This window comes from Pristiophorus japonicus, chromosome 19 (assembly GCF_044704955.1).
Source record: "Pristiophorus japonicus isolate sPriJap1 chromosome 19, sPriJap1.hap1, whole genome shotgun sequence".
Lineage (NCBI taxonomy): Eukaryota > Metazoa > Chordata > Chondrichthyes > Pristiophoridae > Pristiophorus > Pristiophorus japonicus.
In genome coordinates this window covers 21546177-21566534 of record NC_091995.1, presented here as the reverse complement: position 1 = coordinate 21566534, position 20358 = coordinate 21546177, and the positions used below count along the sequence as shown (strand labels likewise).

At 54.3% G+C, this 20358-nt stretch overlaps 1 protein-coding gene across 5 annotated transcripts in view; it reads left to right on the top strand.

The window, feature by feature from the left end:
* Positions 1 to 17202, top strand: part of sh3bp5lb (SH3-binding domain protein 5-like, b) — a 75680-nt gene extending 58478 nt beyond the window's left edge. For 2 of the 5 annotated variants that reach the window (XM_070861374.1, XM_070861373.1), the window contains 3 exons: positions 6323 to 6484; positions 8768 to 8941; positions 12145 to 17202. In XM_070861374.1, coding sequence (XP_070717475.1) covers positions 6323 to 6484; positions 8768 to 8941; positions 12145 to 12576 — 768 coding nt within the window. In that variant the 3' untranslated portion in view covers positions 12577 to 17202. The remainder of the gene's footprint in view (positions 1 to 6322; positions 6485 to 8767; positions 8942 to 12144) is intronic. The other 3 variants (XR_011587800.1, XR_011587799.1, XR_011587798.1) reach the window with 3 other exon arrangements.
* Positions 17203 to 20358: the final 3156 nt, after the last annotated feature.

Genomic DNA, 20358 nt, shown 5'->3' with positions numbered 1-20358 from the left:
CCATTTCCTTTTAGCGCTCTCGACCCACATCGCCCTTTCCCCAATCCAAACCTACTTCCTTCTGCATCCGCCCCTGGAAAAAACACTCTCCAAACTCTCTTACAACTGCACTTACCAACTCCAAACTGTTTAAAGAAGGGACTGAGTGTAACGTAGCCAAGTTTGCTGACGATACAAAAATGGGAGGAAAAGCAATGTGTGAGGAGGGCATAAAAAATCTGCAAAAGGACATAGACAGACCCAGTGAATGGGCAACAATTTGGCAGATGGAGTATAATGTTGGAAAGTGTGAGGTCATGCACTTTGGCAGAAAAAAATCAAAGAGCAAGTTATTATTTAAATGGAGAAAGATTGCAAAGTGCCGCAGTACAGTGGGACCTGGGGGTACTTGTGCATGAAACACAAAAGGATAGTATGCAGATACAGCAAGTGATCAGGAAGGCCAATGGTATCTTGGCCTTTATTGCAAAGGGGATGGAGTATTAAAGCAGGGAAGTCTTGCTACAGATGGACAGGGTATTGGTGAGGCCACACCTGGAATACTGCGTGCAGTTTTGGTTTCCATATTTATGAAAGGATATACTTTCTTTGGAGGCAGTTCAGAGAAGGTTCACTAGGTTGATTCCGGGGATGAGGGAGTTGACTTATGAGGAAAGTTTGAGTAGGTTGGGCCTCTACTCATTGGAATTCAGAAGAATGAGAGGTGATCTTATTGAAACATACAAGATTATGAGGGGGCTTGACAAGGTGGATGCAGAGAGGATGTTTCCACTGATGGGGGAGACTAGAACTAGGGGGCATGATCGTAGAATAAGGGGCCACCCATTTAAAACAGAGATGAGGACAAATTTCTTCTCTCAGAGGGTTGTAAATCTGTGGAATTTGCTGCCTCAGAGAGCTGTGGAAGCTGGGACATTGAATAAATTTAAGTCAGAAATAGACAGTTTCTTAAACGATAAGGGGATGAGGGTTATGGGGAGCGGGTGGGGAAGTGGAGCTGAGTCCATAATCGGATCAGCCATGATCTTATTGAATGGCGGAGCAGGCTCGAGGGGCCTAATGGTCTACCCCTGCTCCTAGTTCTTATGTTCTTATTAACCTTTGGCCCTCCTTTCAAAATGACATTTCTGCAGCCACTGATCTGCTGAACCACACCCTCACCACCTTTGATGCTCTAGTCCCTATTAAAACCATTACTCTCTCACCCTGGCCGTTCCCCCGGTACAGCCCTCAGCTTCACTCCCTCAAGTCCAAAGGGCGCAGACTTGAATGGATGTGGCGGACAACATGTTTAGCCATTCACACCAGACCTTGCTCGAACACACAAAACATTATCGGGTCCTACTCTTGTCTGTAAAAACTGCTCACCATTCCAGGATCATTCTGGAATGCAAAAATAACCCCCACCTACTATTCTCTACTACTAACCATCTCCTTAAACCCCTCTCCCCTGTCCCTTGTCTCCACCACACTCACCTCCAACAACAAGTGTGAGGAGCTCATGGACTTCTTTGTCTCAAAGATTGAGACTATTCAATCAGCTGACTCTGTCTCTTCCCTTCCTTCCCCTAGCCCACTGGGCCAGACTTCCTCTGAGGCTCCCACCTGCCCTAGCCCTAAACTCACATCTTTCTCGAGTTTCTCTCTGATCTCCTCTCTTGACCTCTCCAAGCTCATCTTGTCCATGAGACCCACTTCCTGCTCCCTTGACCCTATTCCCACTAAACTGTTAACATTCCCACGTTAGCCGACTTTATTAACGCTGTTCTCTGAACTCGGGTACTGTTCCCCTCTCCAACATCTTGCTATCATCACCCCTCTCCTCAAAAAAACAACCCTTGACCCCACTTTGCTTGCTAGCTATTGCCCCATCTCTAACCACCCTTTCCTGTCCAAAGTACCTGAACGTGTTGTCGCCTCCCAAATCCGTGCCCATCTTTCCCGGAACTCCATGTTTGAATCCCTTCAATTCGGATTTCGCCCCTGCCACAGCACCGAAATGGCTCTCATCAAAGTCACAAATGACATCATTTGTGACTGTAACAAAGGCAAACTATCCCTCCTCTTCCGCCTGAACCTGTCTGCAGCCTTTGACGCAGTTGACCACTCCATCCCCAAGGAAAAGGCATATAAATTGACCAGAAAAAGCAGCAAACCTGAGGACTGGGAGAAACTTAGGATTCAGCAGAAGAGGACAAAGGGTCTCATTAGGAGGGGGGAAATAGAGTATGAGAGGAAGCTTGCAGGGAACATAAACACTGACTACAAAAGCTTCTATAGATATGTGAAGAGAAAAAGATTAGTGAAAACCAACGTAGGTTCCCTTGCAGTCAGAATCAGGTGAATTTATAATGGGGAACAAAGAAATGGCAGACCAATTGAACAAATACTTTGGTTCTATCTTCACTAAGGAAGACACAAATAACCTTCCGGAAATACAATGGGTTCGAGGGTCTAGTGAAAAGAAGGAACTGAAGAAAATCCTCCTTAATCAGGAAAATGTGTTAGGGAAATTGCTGGGATTGAAGGCCGATAAATCCCCAGGGCTTGATAGGCTGCATCCCAGAGTACTTAAGGAAGTGGCCCTAGAAATAGTGGATGCATTGGTGATCATTTTCCAACATTCTATAGTCTCTGGATCAGTTCCTATGCACTGGAGGGTAGCTAATGTAACACCACTTTTTAAAAAAGGAGGGAGAGAGAAAATGGGGAATTATAAACCGGTTAGCCTGACATCGGTAGTGGGGAAAATGTTGGAATCAATTATTAAAGATGAAATAGCAGCGCATTTGGAAAGCAGTGATGGGATCGGTCCAAGTCAGCATGGATTTATGAAAGGGAAATCATGCTTGACAAATCTTCTGGAAATTTGTGAGGATGTAACTAGTAGAGTGGACAAGGGAGAACCAGTGGATGTGGTGTATTTGGACTTTCAAAAGGCTTTTGACAAGGTCCCACACAAGAGATTAGTGTGCAAAATTAAAGCACATGGTATTGGGGGTAATGTATTGACGTGGATAGAGAACTGGTTGGCAGACAGGAAGCAGAGAGTCGGAATAAATGGGTTATTTTCAGAATGGCAGGCAGTGACTGGTGGGGTACCGCCAGGGCTCAGTGCTGGGACCCCAGCTATTTACAATATACATTAATGATTTAGATGAAGGAATTGAGTGTAATATCTCCAAGTTTGCAGATGGCACTAAGCTGGGTGGCAGTATGAGCTGTGAGGAGGAGGCTAAAAGGCTGCAGGGTGACTTGGACAGGTTAGGTGAGTGGGCAAATGCATAGCAGATGCAGTATAATGTGGATAAATGTGAGGTTATCCACTTTAGTGGCAAAAACAGGAAGACAGAATATTATCTGAATGGCGGCAGATTAGGAAAAGGGGAGGTGCAACGAGACCTGGGTGTCATGGTACATCAGTCATTGAAAGTTGGCATGCAGGTACAGCAGGCAGTGAAGAAGGCAAATGGTATGTTGGCGTTCATAGCTAGGGGATTTGAGTATAGGAGCAGGGAGGTCTTACTGCAGTTGTACAGGGCCTTGGTGAGGCCTCACCTGGAATATTGTGTTCAGTTTTGGTCTTCTAATCTGAGGAAGGTCATTCTTGCTGTTGAGGGAGTGCAGCGAAGGTTCACCAGACTGATTCCCGGGATGGCATGACTGACATATGAGGAGAGACTGGATCGACTGGGCCTTATTCACTGGAGTTTAGAAGAATGAGAGGGGATCTCATAGAAACATATAAAATTCTGATGGGATTGGACAGGTTAGATGCAGGAAGCATGTTGGGGAAGTCCAGAACCAGGGGTCACAGTCTAAGGATAAGGGGTAAGTCATTTAGGACAGAGATGAGGAGAAACGTCTTCACTCAGAGTTGTTAACCTGTGGAATTCCTTACCGCAGAAAGTTGTTGAGGCTAATTCGTTAGATATATTCAAGAGGGAGTTAGATATGGCCCTTACGGCTAAAGGGATCAAGGAGAGAAAGCAGTAAAGGGGTACTGAGGTGAATGATCAGCCATGATCTTATTGAATGGCGGTGCAGGCTCGAAGGGCCGAATGGCCTACTCCTGCACCTATTTTCTATGTTTCTGTGTTTCTCCAACGCCTCTCCACCATCGTCCAGCTGGGTGGGACTGCACTCGCCTGGTTCCATTCTTATCTATCTAATGTAGCCATAAAATCTCCTGCAATGGCTTCTCTTCCCACTCTCGCATCGTTACCTCTGGTGTCCCCCAAGGACCTATCTTTGGCCCCCTCCTATTTCTCATCTATACATTGCCCCTTGGTGACATTATCCGGAAACATGAAGTCAGTTTCCACATGTACGCAGACAACACCCAGCTCTACATCTTCTCTCGACTCCTGCTTGGTCGCTAAATTGTCAGACCGCTTGTCCGAAGCCTGAACCAGACTGTTCGCAACCTAGGCGTCATATTTGACAATGAAATCAGTTTCCGGCCACATATCCACGGCATAACTAAAATGTAAAGTGACCGTGTCTTCAGCTACTTTGGTCCCAAGCTCTGGAACTCCCTCCCTAAGCCTCTCTTTCCTCCTTTAAGACACTCCTTAAAACCTACCTCTTTAACCAAGCTTTTGGTCATCTGTAATTTCTTCTTATGTGGCTCAGTGTCAAATGTATCTGTTTTGTCTTATAACACTGCTGAGAAGCACCTTGGGACATTTTACTATGTTAAAGGCGCTATATAAATAAAAGTTGGTGTTGATGGATTGAGGGATAAATCTTGGCCAGGACACTGGGGGTAACTCCCCTGCTTTCCTTCGAAATGGTGCCATGGGATATTTTACGTCCACCTGAAAGAGCAGACCAGAGCTCGGTTTAATGTTTTATCCGGAGAAGCGCAAGGATAGACTGGGGATGGGGGCGCGGGGCTTGGGGGCGCGGGGCTTGGGGGCGCAGGGATAGACGCAAGGGATGGGTTGCGGGGGATGGGGGCGCAGGGATAAATGCAAGGGAGGGGCGTGAGGGAGAGGCGCGCAGGGGATGGGGGCGCGAGGGATGGGGGCGCGGGGGATGGACTGCGGGGGATGGGGGCGCGACGGATGGACTGCGGGGGATGGGGGCGCGAGGGATGGACTGCGGGGGATGGGGGCGCGGGGGGATGGGGGCGCGGGGGGATGGGGGCGCGGGGATAAATGCAAGGGAGGGGCGCTGGGGATGGGGTGCGAGGAAGGAGCGCGGGGGATGGGGGTGCGGGGGGATGGGGGCGCGGGGATAAATGCAAGGGAGGGGCGCGAGGGAGAGGCGCGCAGGGGATGGGGGCGCGAGGGATGGGGGCGCGGGGGATGGACTGCGGGGGATGGGGGCGCGACGGATGGGGACGCGGGGGATAGACTGCGGGGGATGGGGGCGCGACGGATGGGGACGCGGGGGATAGACTGCGGGGAATGGGGGCGCGACGGATGGGGGCGCGGGGGATGGACTGCGGGGGATGGGGGCGCGGGGATAAATGCAAGGGAGGGGCGCGGGGGGATGGGGGCGCGACGGATGGGGGCGCGGGGGATGGACTGCGGGGGATGGGGGCGCGGGGATAAATGCAAGGGAGGGGCGCGGGGGGATGGGGGCGCGACGGATGGGGGCGCGGGGGATGGACTGCGGGGGATGGGGGGGGCGGGGGGATGGGAGCGCGGGGATGGGGCGCGAGGGATGGGGGCGCGGGGATAAATGCAAGGGAGGGGCGCGGGGGATGGGGGCGCGACGGATGGGGGCGCGGGAGATGGACTGCGGGAGATGGGGACGCGGGGATAAATGCAAGGGAGGGGCGCGGGGGGATGGGGGCGCGGGGATGGGGCGCGAGGGATGGGGGTGCGGGGCTGGGCGCAGGAACGGAGACGGGGGAGGGGGAGATGCAGGGACGGAGGTGGGGGGGGGGAGGCGCAGGGACGGAGGCGGGGAAGGGGCGCAGAGGGGGGGGACGCAGGGTGAGGCCGCGGGGGATAGACGGGGAGAGGCTCAGGGTTAGAATGGGGGATAGGAACAGTGATGGGGCAGGGCGACGCACTGGGTTAGGCATCATTCTGTGGATATGTGGTACTGTGTGCACTCACCTGAGCAACTCTGAGCGTGACCGTCTGTGTGGATGTGTATGAGTGACCGCCCGTTCTCGCGGGCGATGCTTGTAGCTGCGTGGGGCTCAGAGTGGCCGAGTACGGGTCCACGCATGTGCCAGAGGGCGGAGATTCTAACTTGTTGGCTCCAGAGTACCGAGGTGTCTTGACGTCCTGCACCACTGTATCAAGAGGAAGGACTCTGCCATTACTGTTCTAACTGCTGTTGTCCGTTCCTTGTGTTGAAGGCCCAGCAGGAAACACAGAAGGCTGCCCTGCGATACGAGAGAGCGGTCAGCATGCACAACGCTGCCCGCGAGATGGTTTACGTAGCCGAGCAGGGGCTGATGGCAGACAGAAACCGCCTGGACCCCACCTGGCAGGAGATGCTGAACCACGCCACCTCAAAGGTAACCTCCCCTCACTCAAAGGTCCAGCTAAGTTTCTGGTCAATGGTGACCCCCAGGAAGTTTTGATGGTGGGGGATTCGGCGATGGTAATGCCGTTGACTGTCACGTACTAGTGCTTAGACTGTCGCTTGGCGCGAATGTTACTTGCCATTTATCGGCCTACATATTATGTATGCATCTCCAGGGACAGAGAAGTCCATCGGTCCCAAATGAGCCCCATGGCCCCAATCCTGCAGCTGATTTTCATCCCATACACCAATCCTTCCACAGCCTTAAGGAGGCAATAAATGAGGTCCGTAGACGATTCGGGTTTCCCTTGGGAACAATAACCTCTCCAGCCTCTCTCTCAAGTAACCAGACAAACCCCACTCGTTATTAACCAGACATAATTCACACTGGCCTTCCATATATAGGTATCAGTCGTGACTCAGTGGGCAGCACTCTCAACTCGGAGTCAGAAGCTCGTGGGTTCAAGTCCCACTCTAGAGTCTTGAGCACAAAATCCAGGCTGACACTCCAAGCGCAGTCCTGAGGGAGCACTGCACTGTGCAGAGGTACCAATGGCCTCTGTGTCTGCTCCAATCCTCACTGTACTTGAATCTCCTTGTACCTCCTCACTCTCGGTCTCCATGCGATTATAGTGAGGAGTGGCACATCGTACGGAGTGTGCACTGGCTGCCTCGCCCTGCCGTCCCAGGGCACTGGCAGTCTCGCCCTGCCGTCCCAGGGCACTGGCTGTCTCGCCCTGCCGTCCCAGGGCACTGGCTGTCTCGCCCTGCCGTCCCAGGGCACTGGCTGTCTCGCCCTGCCGTCCCAGTGCACTGGCTGTCTCGCCCTGCCGTCCCAGTGCACTGGCTGTCTCGCCCTGCCGTCCCAGTGCACTGGCTGTCTCGCCCTGCCGTCCCAGTGCACTGGCTGTCTCGCCCTGCCGTCCCAGTGCACTGGCTGTCTCGCCCTGCCGTCCCAGTGCACTGGCTGTCTCGCCCTGCCGTCCCAGTGCACTGGGTGCCTCGCCCTGCCGTCCCAGGGCACTGTGTGCCTCGCCCTGCCGTCCCAGGGCACTGTGTGCCTCGCCCTGCCGTCCCAGGGCACTGTGTGCCTCGCCCTGCCGTCCCAGGGCACTGTGTGCCTCGCCCTGCCGTCCCAGGGCACTGGCTGCCTCGCCCTGCCGTCCCAGGGCACTGGCTGCCTCGCCCTGCCGTCCCAGGGCACTGGCTGCCTCGCCCTGCCGTCCCAGGGCACTGGCTGCCTCGCCCTGCCGTCCCAGGGCACTGTGTGCCTCGCCCTGCCGTCCCAGGGCACTGTGTGCCTCGCCCTGCCGTCCCAGGGCACTGGCTGCCTCGCCCTGCCGTCCCAGGGCACTGGCTGCCTCGCCCTGCCGTCCCAGGGCACTGGCTGCCTCGCCCTGCCGTCCCAGGGCACTGGGTGCCTCGCCCTGCCGTCCCAGGGCACTGGCTGCCTCGCCCTGCCGTCCCAGGGCACTGGGTGCCTCGCCCTGCCGTCCCAGGGCACTGGCTGCCTCGCCCTGCCGTCCCAGGGCACTGGCTGCCTCGCCCTGCCGTCCCAGGGCACTGGCTGCCTCGCCCTGCCGTCCCAGGGCACTGGCTGCCTCGCCCTGCCGTCCCAGGGCACTGGCTGCCTCGCCCTGCCGTCCCAGGGCACTGGCTGCCTCGCCCTGCCGTCCCAGGGCACTGGCTGCCTCGCCCTGCCGTCCCAGGGCACTGGCTGCCTCGCCCTGCCGTCCCAGGGCACTGGCTGCCTCGCCCTGCCGTCCCAGGGCACTGGCTGCCTCGCCCTGCCGTCCCAGGGCACTGGCTGCCTCGCCCTGCCGTCCCAGGGCACTGGCTGCCTCGCCCTGCCGTCCCAGGGCACTGGCTGCCTCGCCCTGCCGTCCCAGGGCACTGGCTGCCTCGCCCTGCCGTCCCAGGGCACTGGCTGCCTCGCCCTGCCGTCCCAGGGCACTGGCTGCCTCGCCCTGCCGTCCCAGGGCACTGGCTGCCTCGCCCTGCCGTCCCAGGGCACTGGCTGCCTCGCCCTGCCGTCCCAGGGCACTGGCTGCCTCGCCCTGCCGTCCCAGGGCACTGGCTGCCTCGCCCTGCCGTCCCAGGGCACTGGCTGTCTCGCACTGCTGTCCCAGCTTACAGTTCCGTATGGGGGGGAGCAACAGAGGCAGGTTCAGGACAGAAGGGACAGTCGTCGCAGTGTTGAAGTGGGTCGGAGAGGGAGGGGTGGTGAGGGTTCCCCTTTCTCCTGTATGTTGATGATCACCCTTCCTGCCCGCAGGTGAACGAGGCCGAGGAGGAGCGGCTGCGCAGCGAGCGGGAGCACCAGCGAGTCACACAGCTCTGTCAGCAGGCCGAGAGCCGGGTCCAGGAGCTCCAGAAATCCCTCAAACGGGTCATCATCAAATCCAAGCCCTACTTCGAACTCAAGGTCCAGTTCAACCAGATCCTGGAGGTACAGTGCAGTATTTCAATGTCTTCCCTCCCCTCCGGCTTCCTTCACCACCCAACACTCCCGCTCCTCTCTGGGGAAAGTCCACAGTGGGACGGGGGGGGGGAATTATACACTGACTGGGTGAGGGGGGGGATTATACACTGGGGGAAGGGGGAATTATACACTGACTGGGTGAGGGGGGGGGATTATACACTGACTGGGTGAGGGGGGGGAGGGATTATACACTGACTGGGTGAGGGGGGGGATTATACACTGACTGGGTGAGGGGGGGGATTATACACTGACTGGGTGAGGGGGGGGATTATACACTGACTGGGTGAGGGGGGGGAGGGATTATACACTGACTGGGTGAGGGGGGGGATTATACACTGACTGGGTGAGGGGGGGGAGGGATTATACACTGACTGGGTGAGGGGGGGGATTATACACTGACTGGGTGAGGGGGGGGAGGGATTATACACTGACTGGGTGAGGGGGGGGATTATACACTGACTGGGTGAGGGGGGGGATTATACACTGACTGGGTGAGGGGGGGGAGGGATTATACACTGACTGGGTGAGGGGGGGGATTATACACTGACTGGGTGAGGGGGGGGAGGGATTATACACTGACTGGGTGAGGGGGGGGATTATACACTGACTGGGTGAGGGGGGGGGATTATACACTGACTGGGTGAGGGGGGGGATTATACACTGACTGGGTGAGGGGAGGGATTATACACTGACTGGGTGAGGGGGGGGATTATACACTGACTGGGTGAGGGGGGGGAGGGATTATACACTGACTGGGTGAGGGGGGGGATTATACACTGACTGGGTGAGGGGGGGGATTATACACTGACTGGGTGAGGGGAGGGATTATACACTGACTGGGTGAGGGGGGGGATTATACACTGACTGGGTGAGGGGGGGGAGGGATTATACACTGACTGGGTGAGGGGGGGGATTATACACTGACTGGGTGAGGGGGGGGATTATACACTGACTGGGTGAGGGGGGGGAGGGATTATACACTGACTGGGTGAGGGGGGGGATTATACACTGACTGGGTGAGGGGGGGGAGGGATTATACACTGACTGGGTGAGGGGGGGGAGGGATTATACACTGACTGGGTGAGGGGGGGGAGGGATTATACACTGACTGGGTGAGGGGGGCGATTATACACTGACTGGGTGAGGGGGGGGAGGGATTATACACTGACTGGGTGAGGGGGGGGGATTATACACTGACTGGGTGAGGGGGGGGATTATACACTGACTGGGTGAGGGGGGGGGATTATACACTGGGGGAAGGGGGAATTATACACTGACTGGGGGAGGGGGGAATTATGCACTGACTGGGTGAGGGAGGGGATTATACACTGACTGGGTGAGGGGGGGGGATTATACACTGGGGGAAGGGGGAATTATACACTGACTGGGGGAGGGGGGAATTATGCACTGACTGGGTGAGGGAGGGGATTATACCCTGACTGGGTGAGGGGGGGGGGGGGATTATACACTGACTGGGTGAGGGGGAGGGATTATACACTGACTGGGTGAGGGGGGGGATTATACACTGGGGGAAGGGGGAATTATACACTGACTGGGGGAGGGGGGAATTATACACTGACTGGGTGAGGGAGGGGATTATACCCTGACTGGGTGAGGGGTGGGAATTTTACAGTCAGATGGGTTTAGCTGGGTGTCGATATTTGAACCCCTTCGCATGTTGCGCGTGGTACAACCGTTTCAGGATTCCTTCTCGTACTCCTGTAAACTCCGAACATTTGAAGACTCCGAGGAAAGGAAACTTTACCAGCCTTTCCACTCCTAACTGTAAACTTCCTGAGGTGAAGGGAACGCTGTAGTGAAGTGGGGAGAGAGAGGCCAGCATCCACGTGTCCCACAGCTCCGCCCCTCCCAGGGAGCGGCCAGTGATTCGCAGGTGTCCAACCCTGCCCTGGAGAGTGGCCAGTGATCAGTGGCTCTGCACGATTCACTCTTCATAGAATCATAGAAATTCACAGCACGGAAGGAGGCCATTTCGGCCCATCGTGTCCGTGCTGGTCGACAAAGAGCTACCCAGCTTAATCCCACTTTCCAGCTCTACGACACTTCAGGTGCACATCCAAGTACTTTTTAATTGGGGTGAGGGTTTCTGCCTTTACCACCCTTTCAGACAGTGAGTTCCAGACCCCCACCACCCTCTGGGTAAAAGGATTTCCCCTCAAATCCTCTCTAAACCTCCTACCACTTATTTAAATCTATGCCCCCTGGTTGTTGACCCCTCTGCTAAGAGAAATAGGTCCTTCTTATCCACACTATCTAGGTTCCTCATAATTTTATACACCTCAATAAACTCTCCTCTCAGCCTCCTCTGTTCCAAAGAAAACAACCCCAGCCTATCCAATCTTTCTTCATAGCTAAAGTTCTCCAGTCCAGGCAACATCCTCGTAATGTGGTGACCAGAACAGCACACAATGCTCTTGCTGTGGCCTAACTAGAATTTTATACAGTTCAAGCATAACCTCCCTGCTCTTTTGTATTCTGTGCCTTGGCTAATCAAGGAACGTATCCCGTCTGCATTCTTAACCACCTTATCTACCTGGCCTGCTACCTTCAGGGATCTGTGGCCATGCACTCCAAGGTCCCTCTGTTCCTCTACATTCCTCAGTGTCCTACCATTTATTGTGTATTCCCTTGTCTTGTTAGCCCTCCCCAAATGCATTACCTCACACTTCTCCGGATTGAATTCCATTTGCCACTGTTCTGACCAGTTCATTGATATCTTCCTGCAGTCTACAGCTGTCTTCCTCATCATCAACCACACAGCCAATTTTAGTATCATCTGGAAACTGCTTAATCATATCCTCAAAATTCAAGTCTAAATCATTGATATATCCCACAAAAAGCAAGGGACCCAGTACTGAGCCCTGTGGGACCCCACTGGAAACAGCCTTCCAGCCACAAATGCACCCATCAACCATTATCACTTGCTTCCTGTCTCTGAGCCAATTTTGGAGCCAACTTGTCACTTTGCCCTGGCTCCCAGGGGCTTTTACTTTTGTGACCAGTCTGCCATGTGGGACCTTATGAAAAGCCTTGCTAAAATCCATATACACTGCATCAAACCAGTTCATTGACATCTTGCTGCGGTCCACAGCTTCCCTCCTCACTGTCGACCTCTTTGCCCCCCCCCCCCCCCCCCCCCCCGCCTGTAGGAGAGCAAGGCCCGGGTGACGGCCCTGGAGAAGCAGGTGTCGCAGGCCAAGACCAAGTACTCCGTCGCCCTGCGCAACCTGGAGCAGATCAGCGAGCAGATCCACGCCCGGCGGCTCCAACGGCTGGGGGGCTGTCGCCGGGCCTCTCCGGTGGGGGCCGAGGCCTGCGCGGCCTACCCCGAGGAGATGGAGCAGGTGGACCGGGCCTCGGCCCCCATCCTGCCGGGGGCCGAGGGGCCCTCGTCCGACACCCTGTCTGTGCTCAGCTTCCAGACCATCGCCTCCGACCTGCAGAAGTTCGACTCGGTGGAGCACTTGGAGGAGCTGTCGGACGCCGTCAGCCTGGACAGCGACGACATGAACCAGGAGGCCATTGACCGGCCCCGGAGGCCCAACTTCCACTTCAAGCACCACCGCAGCATCAGCCTGTGAGGGGCTCGCGGGCAGCTGACCCTGGGGGGGGGTTGGGGGAGAGGCGGCTATTGCTCCACATCCTTCTTTTCCCCCCGCCCTCCCCCCCTCCCCACCCCGCCACACACTGTTGTGTATATATAGCCCATTGCACAGAGAAAGAGAGAGAGGACCTCCTCCCAGTCCTGGAGACGCTTGACTGTATCGTAGCCCGCGGCCCTTCGATGCACAATCCCCACAGATGTGTTCCGTTGTTTAGGAGCAGTGGCAGGGGGTGGGTTTGGTCGTCACGCCAAGGGATTGTAGAAATGAAGAGTCCACTGGTTACTTATTCCGCCCACACCCCTCCCAAACTTAAATAAATAGGGACAAGGTGAGTAACCTTTAGCCTGCTGAATAAACAGGTACTCTGTACAGTTACACATTGTGTAACCCTTACCCTGCTGAATAAACAGGTGCTCTGTACAGTTACACAGTGAGTAACCCTTACCCTGCTGAATAAACAGATACTCTGTACAGTTACAGTGAGTAACCCTTACCCTGCTGAATAAACAGGTACTCTGTACAGTTACAGTGAGTAACCCTTACCCTGCTGAATAAACAGGTACTCTACAGTTACAGTAAGTAACCCTTACCCTGCTGAATAAACAGGTGCTCTGTACAGTTACAGTGAGTAACCCTTACCCTGCTGAATAAACAGGTGCTCTGTACAGTTACAGTGAGTAACCCTTACCCTGCTGAATAAACAGGTACTCTACAGTTACAGTAAGTAACCCTTACCCTGCTGAATAAACAGGTGCTCTGTACAGTTACAGTGAGTAACCCTTACCCTGCTGAATAAACAGGTACTCTACAGTTACAGTAAGTAACCCTTACCCTGCTGAATAAACAGGTACTCTGTACAGTTACAGTGAGTAACCCTTACCCTGCTGAATAAACAGGTACTCTGTACAGTTACAGTGAGTAACCCTTACCCTGCTGAATAAACAGGTACTCTGTACAGTTAGTGAGTAACCCTTACCCTGCTGAATAAACAGATACTCTGTACAGTTACAGTGAGTAACCCTTACCCTGCTGAATAAACAGGTACTCTGTACAGTTACAGTGAGTAACCCTTACCCTGCTGAATAAACAGGTACTCTGTACAGTTACAGTGAGTAACCCTTACCCTGCTGAATAAACAGGTACTCTGTACAGTTAGTGAGTAACCCTTACCCTGCTGAATAAACAGGTACTCTGTACAGTTACAGTGAGTAACCCTTACCCTGCTGAATAAACAGGTACTCTGTACAGTTACACATTGTGTAACCCTTACCCTGCTGAATAAACAGGTACTCTGTACAGTTACAGTGAGTAACGCTTACCCTGCTGAATAAACAGGTACTCTGCACACTTACAGTGAGTAACCCTTACCCTGCTGAATAAACAGGTACTCTGTACAGTTACAATGAGTAACCCTTACCCTGCTGAATAAACAGGTACTCTGTACAGTTACAGTGAGTAACCCTTACCCTGCTGAATAAACAGGTACTCTGTATAGTTACAGTGAGTAACCCTTACCCTGCTGAATAAACAGGTACTCTGTACAGTTACAGTGAGTAACCCTTACCCTGCTGAATAAACAGGTACTCTGTATAGTTAGTGAGTAACCCTTACCCTGCTGAATAAACAGGTACTCTGTACAGTTACAGTGAGTAACCCTTACCCTGCTGAATAAACAGGTACTCTGTACAGTTATACAGTGAGTAACCCTTTTCAGACCAGGTAACCAAATCGTTCAGTTGGTAGTTTTGACCGCAGCAGTCGCACAAGAACTGGAAAGGTACTGGATGGTGCAGTGGGTCACACACTGTCCTTTCCCCCTCTGGGACTGGATGGTGCAGTGGGTCAGACACTGTCCTTTCCCCCTCTGGGACTGGGTGGTGCAGTGGGTCACACACTGTCCTTTCCCCCTCTGGGACTGGGTGGTGCAGTGGGTCACATACTGTCCTTTCTCCCTCTGGGACTGGGTGGTGCAGTGGGTCAGACACTGTCCTTTCCCCTCTGGGACTGGATGGTGCAGTGGGTCACATACTGTCCTTTCTCCCTCTGGGACTGGGTGGTGCAGTGGGTCAGACACTGTCCTTTCCCCTCTGGGACTGGGTGGTGCAGTGGGTCACACACTGTCCTTTCCCCCTCTGGGACTGGATGGTGCAGTGGGTCACACACTGTCCTTTCTCCCTCTGGGACTGGGTGGTGCAGTGGGTCACACACTGTCCTTTCTCCCTCTGGGACTGGGTGGTGCAGTGGGTCACACACTGTCCTTTCCCCCTCTGGGACTGGGTGGTGCAGTGGGTCACACACTGTCCTTTCCCCCTCTGGGACTGGGTGGTGCAGTGGGTCACACACTGTCCTTTCCCCCCCTGGGACTGGGTGGTACAGTGGGTCAGACACTGTCCTTTCCCCCTCTGGGACTGGGTGGTGCAGTGGGTCACACACTGTCCTTTCCCCCTCTGGGACTGGGTGGTGCAGTGGGTCAGATACTGTCCTTTCCCCCTCTGGGACTGGGTGGTGCAGTGGGTCAGATACTGTCCTTTCCCCCTCTGGGACTGGGTGGTGCAGTGGGTCACACACTGTCCTTTCCCCCTCTGGGACTGGGTGGTGCAGTGGGTCACACACTGTCCTTTCCCCCTCTGGGACTGGGTGGTACAGTGGGTCAGACACTGTCCTTTCCCCCTCTGGGACTGGGTGGTGCAGTGGGTCACACACTGTCCTTTCCCCCTCTGGGACTGGGTGGTGCAGTGGGTCAGATACTGTCCTTTCCCCCTCTGGGACTGGGTGGTGCATTGGGTCAGACACAGTTCAGAACAGTGCAGCAGGACTTTTTATCTTTGGTAGCCCTCTTGAGTGCACTGATACTGACAGAACCGCCTCCTATGTACTAGTAACTGGTAGCATTGGCAGTTCCGCTCCCCTCTTCTAACATCCCTCTACCCAATGGCCCACTGGTGAAGGTACTTTCCCATTTAGCACTAATCAGACACAGCAGGAAAGCTGTGGCCTGTATGGTTGGCTGCTCTCAGCAAGGTCACTGCTTGGGGGGGGCCTGGGGTTGGCGATGCGGCTGTACAACTGCTTCAGAGTCGCTGAATTCAGGAAGGGGGTCGGGGGGGATAGTAAATCAGCCAGGGTTTCCCCACTCCGTATCTCCACCCGGGATAAATCAGCCAGGGTTTCCCCATTCCGTATCTCCACCCGGGGTAAATCAGCCAGGGTTTCCCCACTCCGTATCTCCACCCGGGATAAATCAGCCAGGGTTTCCCCATTCCGTATCTCCACCCGGGGTAAATCAGCCAGGGTTTCCCCATTCCGTATCTCCACCCGGGGTAAATCAGCCAGGATTTCCCCATTTCGTATCTCCACCCGGGGTAAATCAGCCAGGATTTCCCCACTCCGTATCTCCACCCGGGGTAAATCAGCCAGGGTTTCCCCACTCCGTATCTCCACCCGGGGTAAATCAGCCAGGATTTCCCCATTCCGTATCTCCACCCGGGGTAAATCAGCCAGGATTTCCCCATTCCGTATCTCCACCCGGGGTAAATCAGCCAGGGTTTCCCCATTCCGTATCTCCACCCGGGGTAAATCAGCCAGGGTTTCCCCATTCCGTATCTCCACCCGGGATAAATCAGCCAGGGTTTCCCCATTCCGTATCTCCACCCGGGGTAAATCAGCCAGGATTTCCCCACTCCGTATCTCCACCCGGGATAAATCAGCCAGGATTTCCCCACTCCGTATCTCCACCCGGGATAAATCAGCCAGGGTTTCCCCATTCCGTATCTCCACCCGGGATAAATCAGCCAGGGTTTCCCCATTCCGTATCTCCACCCGGGGTAAATCAGCCAGGGTTTCCCCATTCCGTATCTCCACCCGGGGTAAATCAGCCAGGGTTTCCCCATTCCGTATCTCCAGCCGGGATAAATCAGCCAGGGTTTCCCCATTCCGTATCTCCAGCCGGGATAAATCAGCCAGGGTTTCCCCATTCCGTATCTCCACCCGGGATAAATCAGCCAGGGTTTCCCCATTCCGTATCTCCGCCCAGTGACCCTTGACGAGCGCGCGACCCGAGTGTGTGCAGGCGTCCGTCGGAGACGAGATTGGCTGCTGCGACCCCACTCTGCGACCAGTCCATACTCGCGAGGGAAACGTGGCCAGGCGGGCGAGGTCCATGGGCCGAGCGTGGAATCCGTACACCATCTTCCCCCATTCCCTCCACCACCCACCACTCCCCCGTGAGGGAGGCGGCACCTTCCGGCGGGGGAGGGGTGAACTCTTGACGGAGAAGAATTTTATTTGAATTGGAACGGTCCAGGCCGGGCCTGCTTCACCGCGCAGTCCGTTTCCCCGTGGGCAAGGGGCGGGGGCTGCCTTATGCCGTGCTAACCTGGCCACTATCCGCACGATGGGCCTGGCACTCCCGCGAGGCCGGTCCAATGACTGTGTCGGTGCCAGTGTACCTCAAATTGTATTTATTACAAACTTGTTTTTATATCTGTACGTGTCTGTCCGTCCGTCCGTGTGTGTGTGTGTGCGTGTGTGTGTGTGTGTGTGCGTGTGTGTGTGCGCGCGCGTGTGTGATGTTACGGACGTCAAAATAAAATTGGGAGAATGCCTCTGCCTCAGTGTTCGTTCATTTGTTTTCGACAACGTCATGCAGTCAATAAAGAGCAAGCTGTTCAGCAAGAGAAGCATTCTTCTGGTGTTTCCTCCTGCCCCCTCCCCTGCATCATTGTTGGACCTACAGCTCCAGGAGTAATGGACACCTAATACGTTAAAATTGGGATGAGTTGCTAATGGGTTGGGAAGGAATCCCCTGGGATCAGGTGGAGCGCTGGTTTGACAGCCCGCCTGATCTTGCTCTCTGTTGACTTCATTCGAGAGTACAAATTGGACAGGGTGTCAGATTCCCAGCACAACTAAGACCGACTATTTCCACCACTGTAACATCGCCCATCCCCACCCCTTCTAGCTGAAACCCTCAACATTTCACCTCCAGACATGACTACTGGCTGGCCCCCCACTTTCTACCCTACGTAAAATAGAGATGAGGCAAAACTCGGCTGCCCGTGTCCTAACTTGCACCAAGTCCCACTCACCCATCACCACTCTGCTCACTGACCGACATTGGCTCCCGGTTAAGCAACGCCTCGATTTAAAAAAAAAAAATTCTCATCCTTGTTTTCAAATCCTTCTATGGCCTTGCCCCTCCCTATCTCTCTCATCTCCTCGAGCCACACAACCCCTCGAGATGGCTGCGCTTCTCAAATTCTGCCCTCTTGAGCATCCTTGATTATAATCGCTCAACCATCGGTGGCCGTGCCTTCAGCTGCCTGGGTCCCAAGCTCTGGAACTCCCTCTCTAAACCTCTCCGCCTCTCTACCTCTTTTTCCTCCTTTGAGACGCTCCTTAAAACCTCCTTTTTTGAACAAGTTTTTGATCATTTGCCCTAATTTGTGGCTTGGTGTCCAATTGTTGTCTTATAACACTCCTGTGAAACGCCTTGGGCGGTTTTACTGCGTTAAAGGAGCTATATAAATGCAAGTTGTTGTTGGAGGACGGATTGGGTTAAAATTGTTCCCCCTTCACCCATGAACCCGACGAGGTCTCAGCAGATGCTTCTCTCATGAAGGACATCAGTTGAATCCCATTCCAGATGCTACCCTTCCACCTCAACGACCTAGGTTCAAATCTAGCGGACCTATCCAGTGGATGGGTTCGGAGGAGGTTAGAAATATTCCAGTGGCTGGGTCCAGGGGGAGGTTGGACCCCTCTCTGCCTCACTGGATGGGTCCAGGGTGAGATTAACCCCATAGCCCCCAGTGGATGGGTCCAGGGTGCGATTAACCCCTCAGCCCCCAGTGGATGGGTCCAGGGTGCGATTAACCCCTCAGCCCCCAGTGGATGGGTCCAGGGTGCGATTAACCCCTCAACCCCAGTGGATAGGTCCAGGGTGAGATTAACCCCTCAGCCCCCAGTGGATGGGTCCAGGGGGAGGTTGGACCCCTCAGCCCCAGTGGATGGGTCCAGGGTGCGATTAACCCCTCAACCCCAGTGGATGGGTCCAGGGTGAGATTAACCCCTCAGCCCCCAGTGGATGGGTCCAGGGGTTGGTTGGACCCCTCAGCCCCAGTGGATGGGTCCAGGGGGAGGTTGGACCCCTCAGCCCCAGTGGATGGGTCCAGGGTGCGATTAACCCCTCAGCCCCCAGTGGATGGGTCCAGGGTGAGATTAACCCCTCAGCCCCCAGTGGATGGGTCCAGGGGGAGATTAGACCCCTCAGCCCCAGTGGATGGGTCCAGGGGGAGATTGGAGCCCTTGGCCCCAGTGGATGGGTCCAGTGGGAGGTTAGATCCCTCAGCCCCAGTGGATGGGTCCAGGGGGAGATTAGACCCCTCGGCCCCCAGTGGATGGGTCCAGGGGGAGGTTAGACCCCTCAGCCCCAGTGGATGGGTCCAGGGGGAGATTAGACCCCTCAGCCCCAGTGGATGGGTCCAGGGTGCGATTAACCCCTCAGTCCCCAGTGGATGGGTCCAGGGTGCGATTAACCCCTCAGTTCCCAGTGGATGGGCCCAGGGAGAGAATAGACCCGAGCGGCGACTCGTAATAAAAGTCAGTTTTAATAAATGTCTATATGGAACTCTTAATGCAGCAATTAGATTGATTTTTCCTCAATGGCGCTATGATTAGGTCTTTGTGCAAGGAACTGCCATCAGTCTGAGCCAGTCTTTAATGTGTTTCTATCTAACAAAGGGGAGAGCCAAAAAAACGAGTTTAATAAAGCGCTCAATCCAGAACAGAAAGCACGCTTTAAAAAGACCGAGTCTCGCACACGAGAGCTAGAGAGAGAGACGCACATAAATACAGTCATACGGATAACAACAATTTGCATTTATATAGCGCCTTTAATGTAGGAAACTATCCCAAGGCGCTTCACAGGACGTTATCAAACAAAGCTTGACACAGAGCCACATGTGATATTAGGACAGATGACCAAAAGCTGGATCAAAGAGGTAGGTTTTAAAGAGCATCTTAAAGGAGGAGGGAGAGGTTTAGGCAGGGAGTTCCAGATCTTGTGGCCCAGGCAGCTGAAGGCACGGCTGCCACTGGTGGAGCGATGGAAATCGGGGATGCTCAGGAGGCCCAGAATTCCAGGGATAGAGCGAGTGACAAACAGATAGCCCGATAGAAACACCTAATCTGACAAATAGAGACACAATCTGAGAAGTACAGAGAGAGGCATCAACACAGTAAAACAAACACGGCAATATAAAGAGAAGCATCGACATGGAGAGAACCTTACAAATAGAAAGGGAGAGATACACAGGAATGCAGAGGGAAACAGGTACAGACATATGGAAAAACACAAATGCAGAGAGGCAAAGCTGTATCAAAAGAACGACACATAGATCTGTAAATTTAATTGGGTAGTTTTAGATGATTGAAGGATTTATAGGAGAGATAGAAACCATTACCTCTAATGTGGGGGATTCCAGAACAAGGGGCATAACATTAAAATTAGAGCCAGGCTGTTCAGGGGTGATGTCAGGAAGCACCTCTTCACACAGAGGGCAGTGGAAATATGGAACTCTTCCCCAAAAAGCTGTTGGTCTGAAGCTTAACACAAGCTCAAGGAATAGTGCCTCATCTTTCGTTTAGGCATTTTACAGCCTACCGGACTCAACATCGGGTTCAACAATTTCAGACCATAATCACTGCCCACATTTTGTTCCCTTTCCTCGCTTTGTTTTTTAACAAAAACTTCCCCCC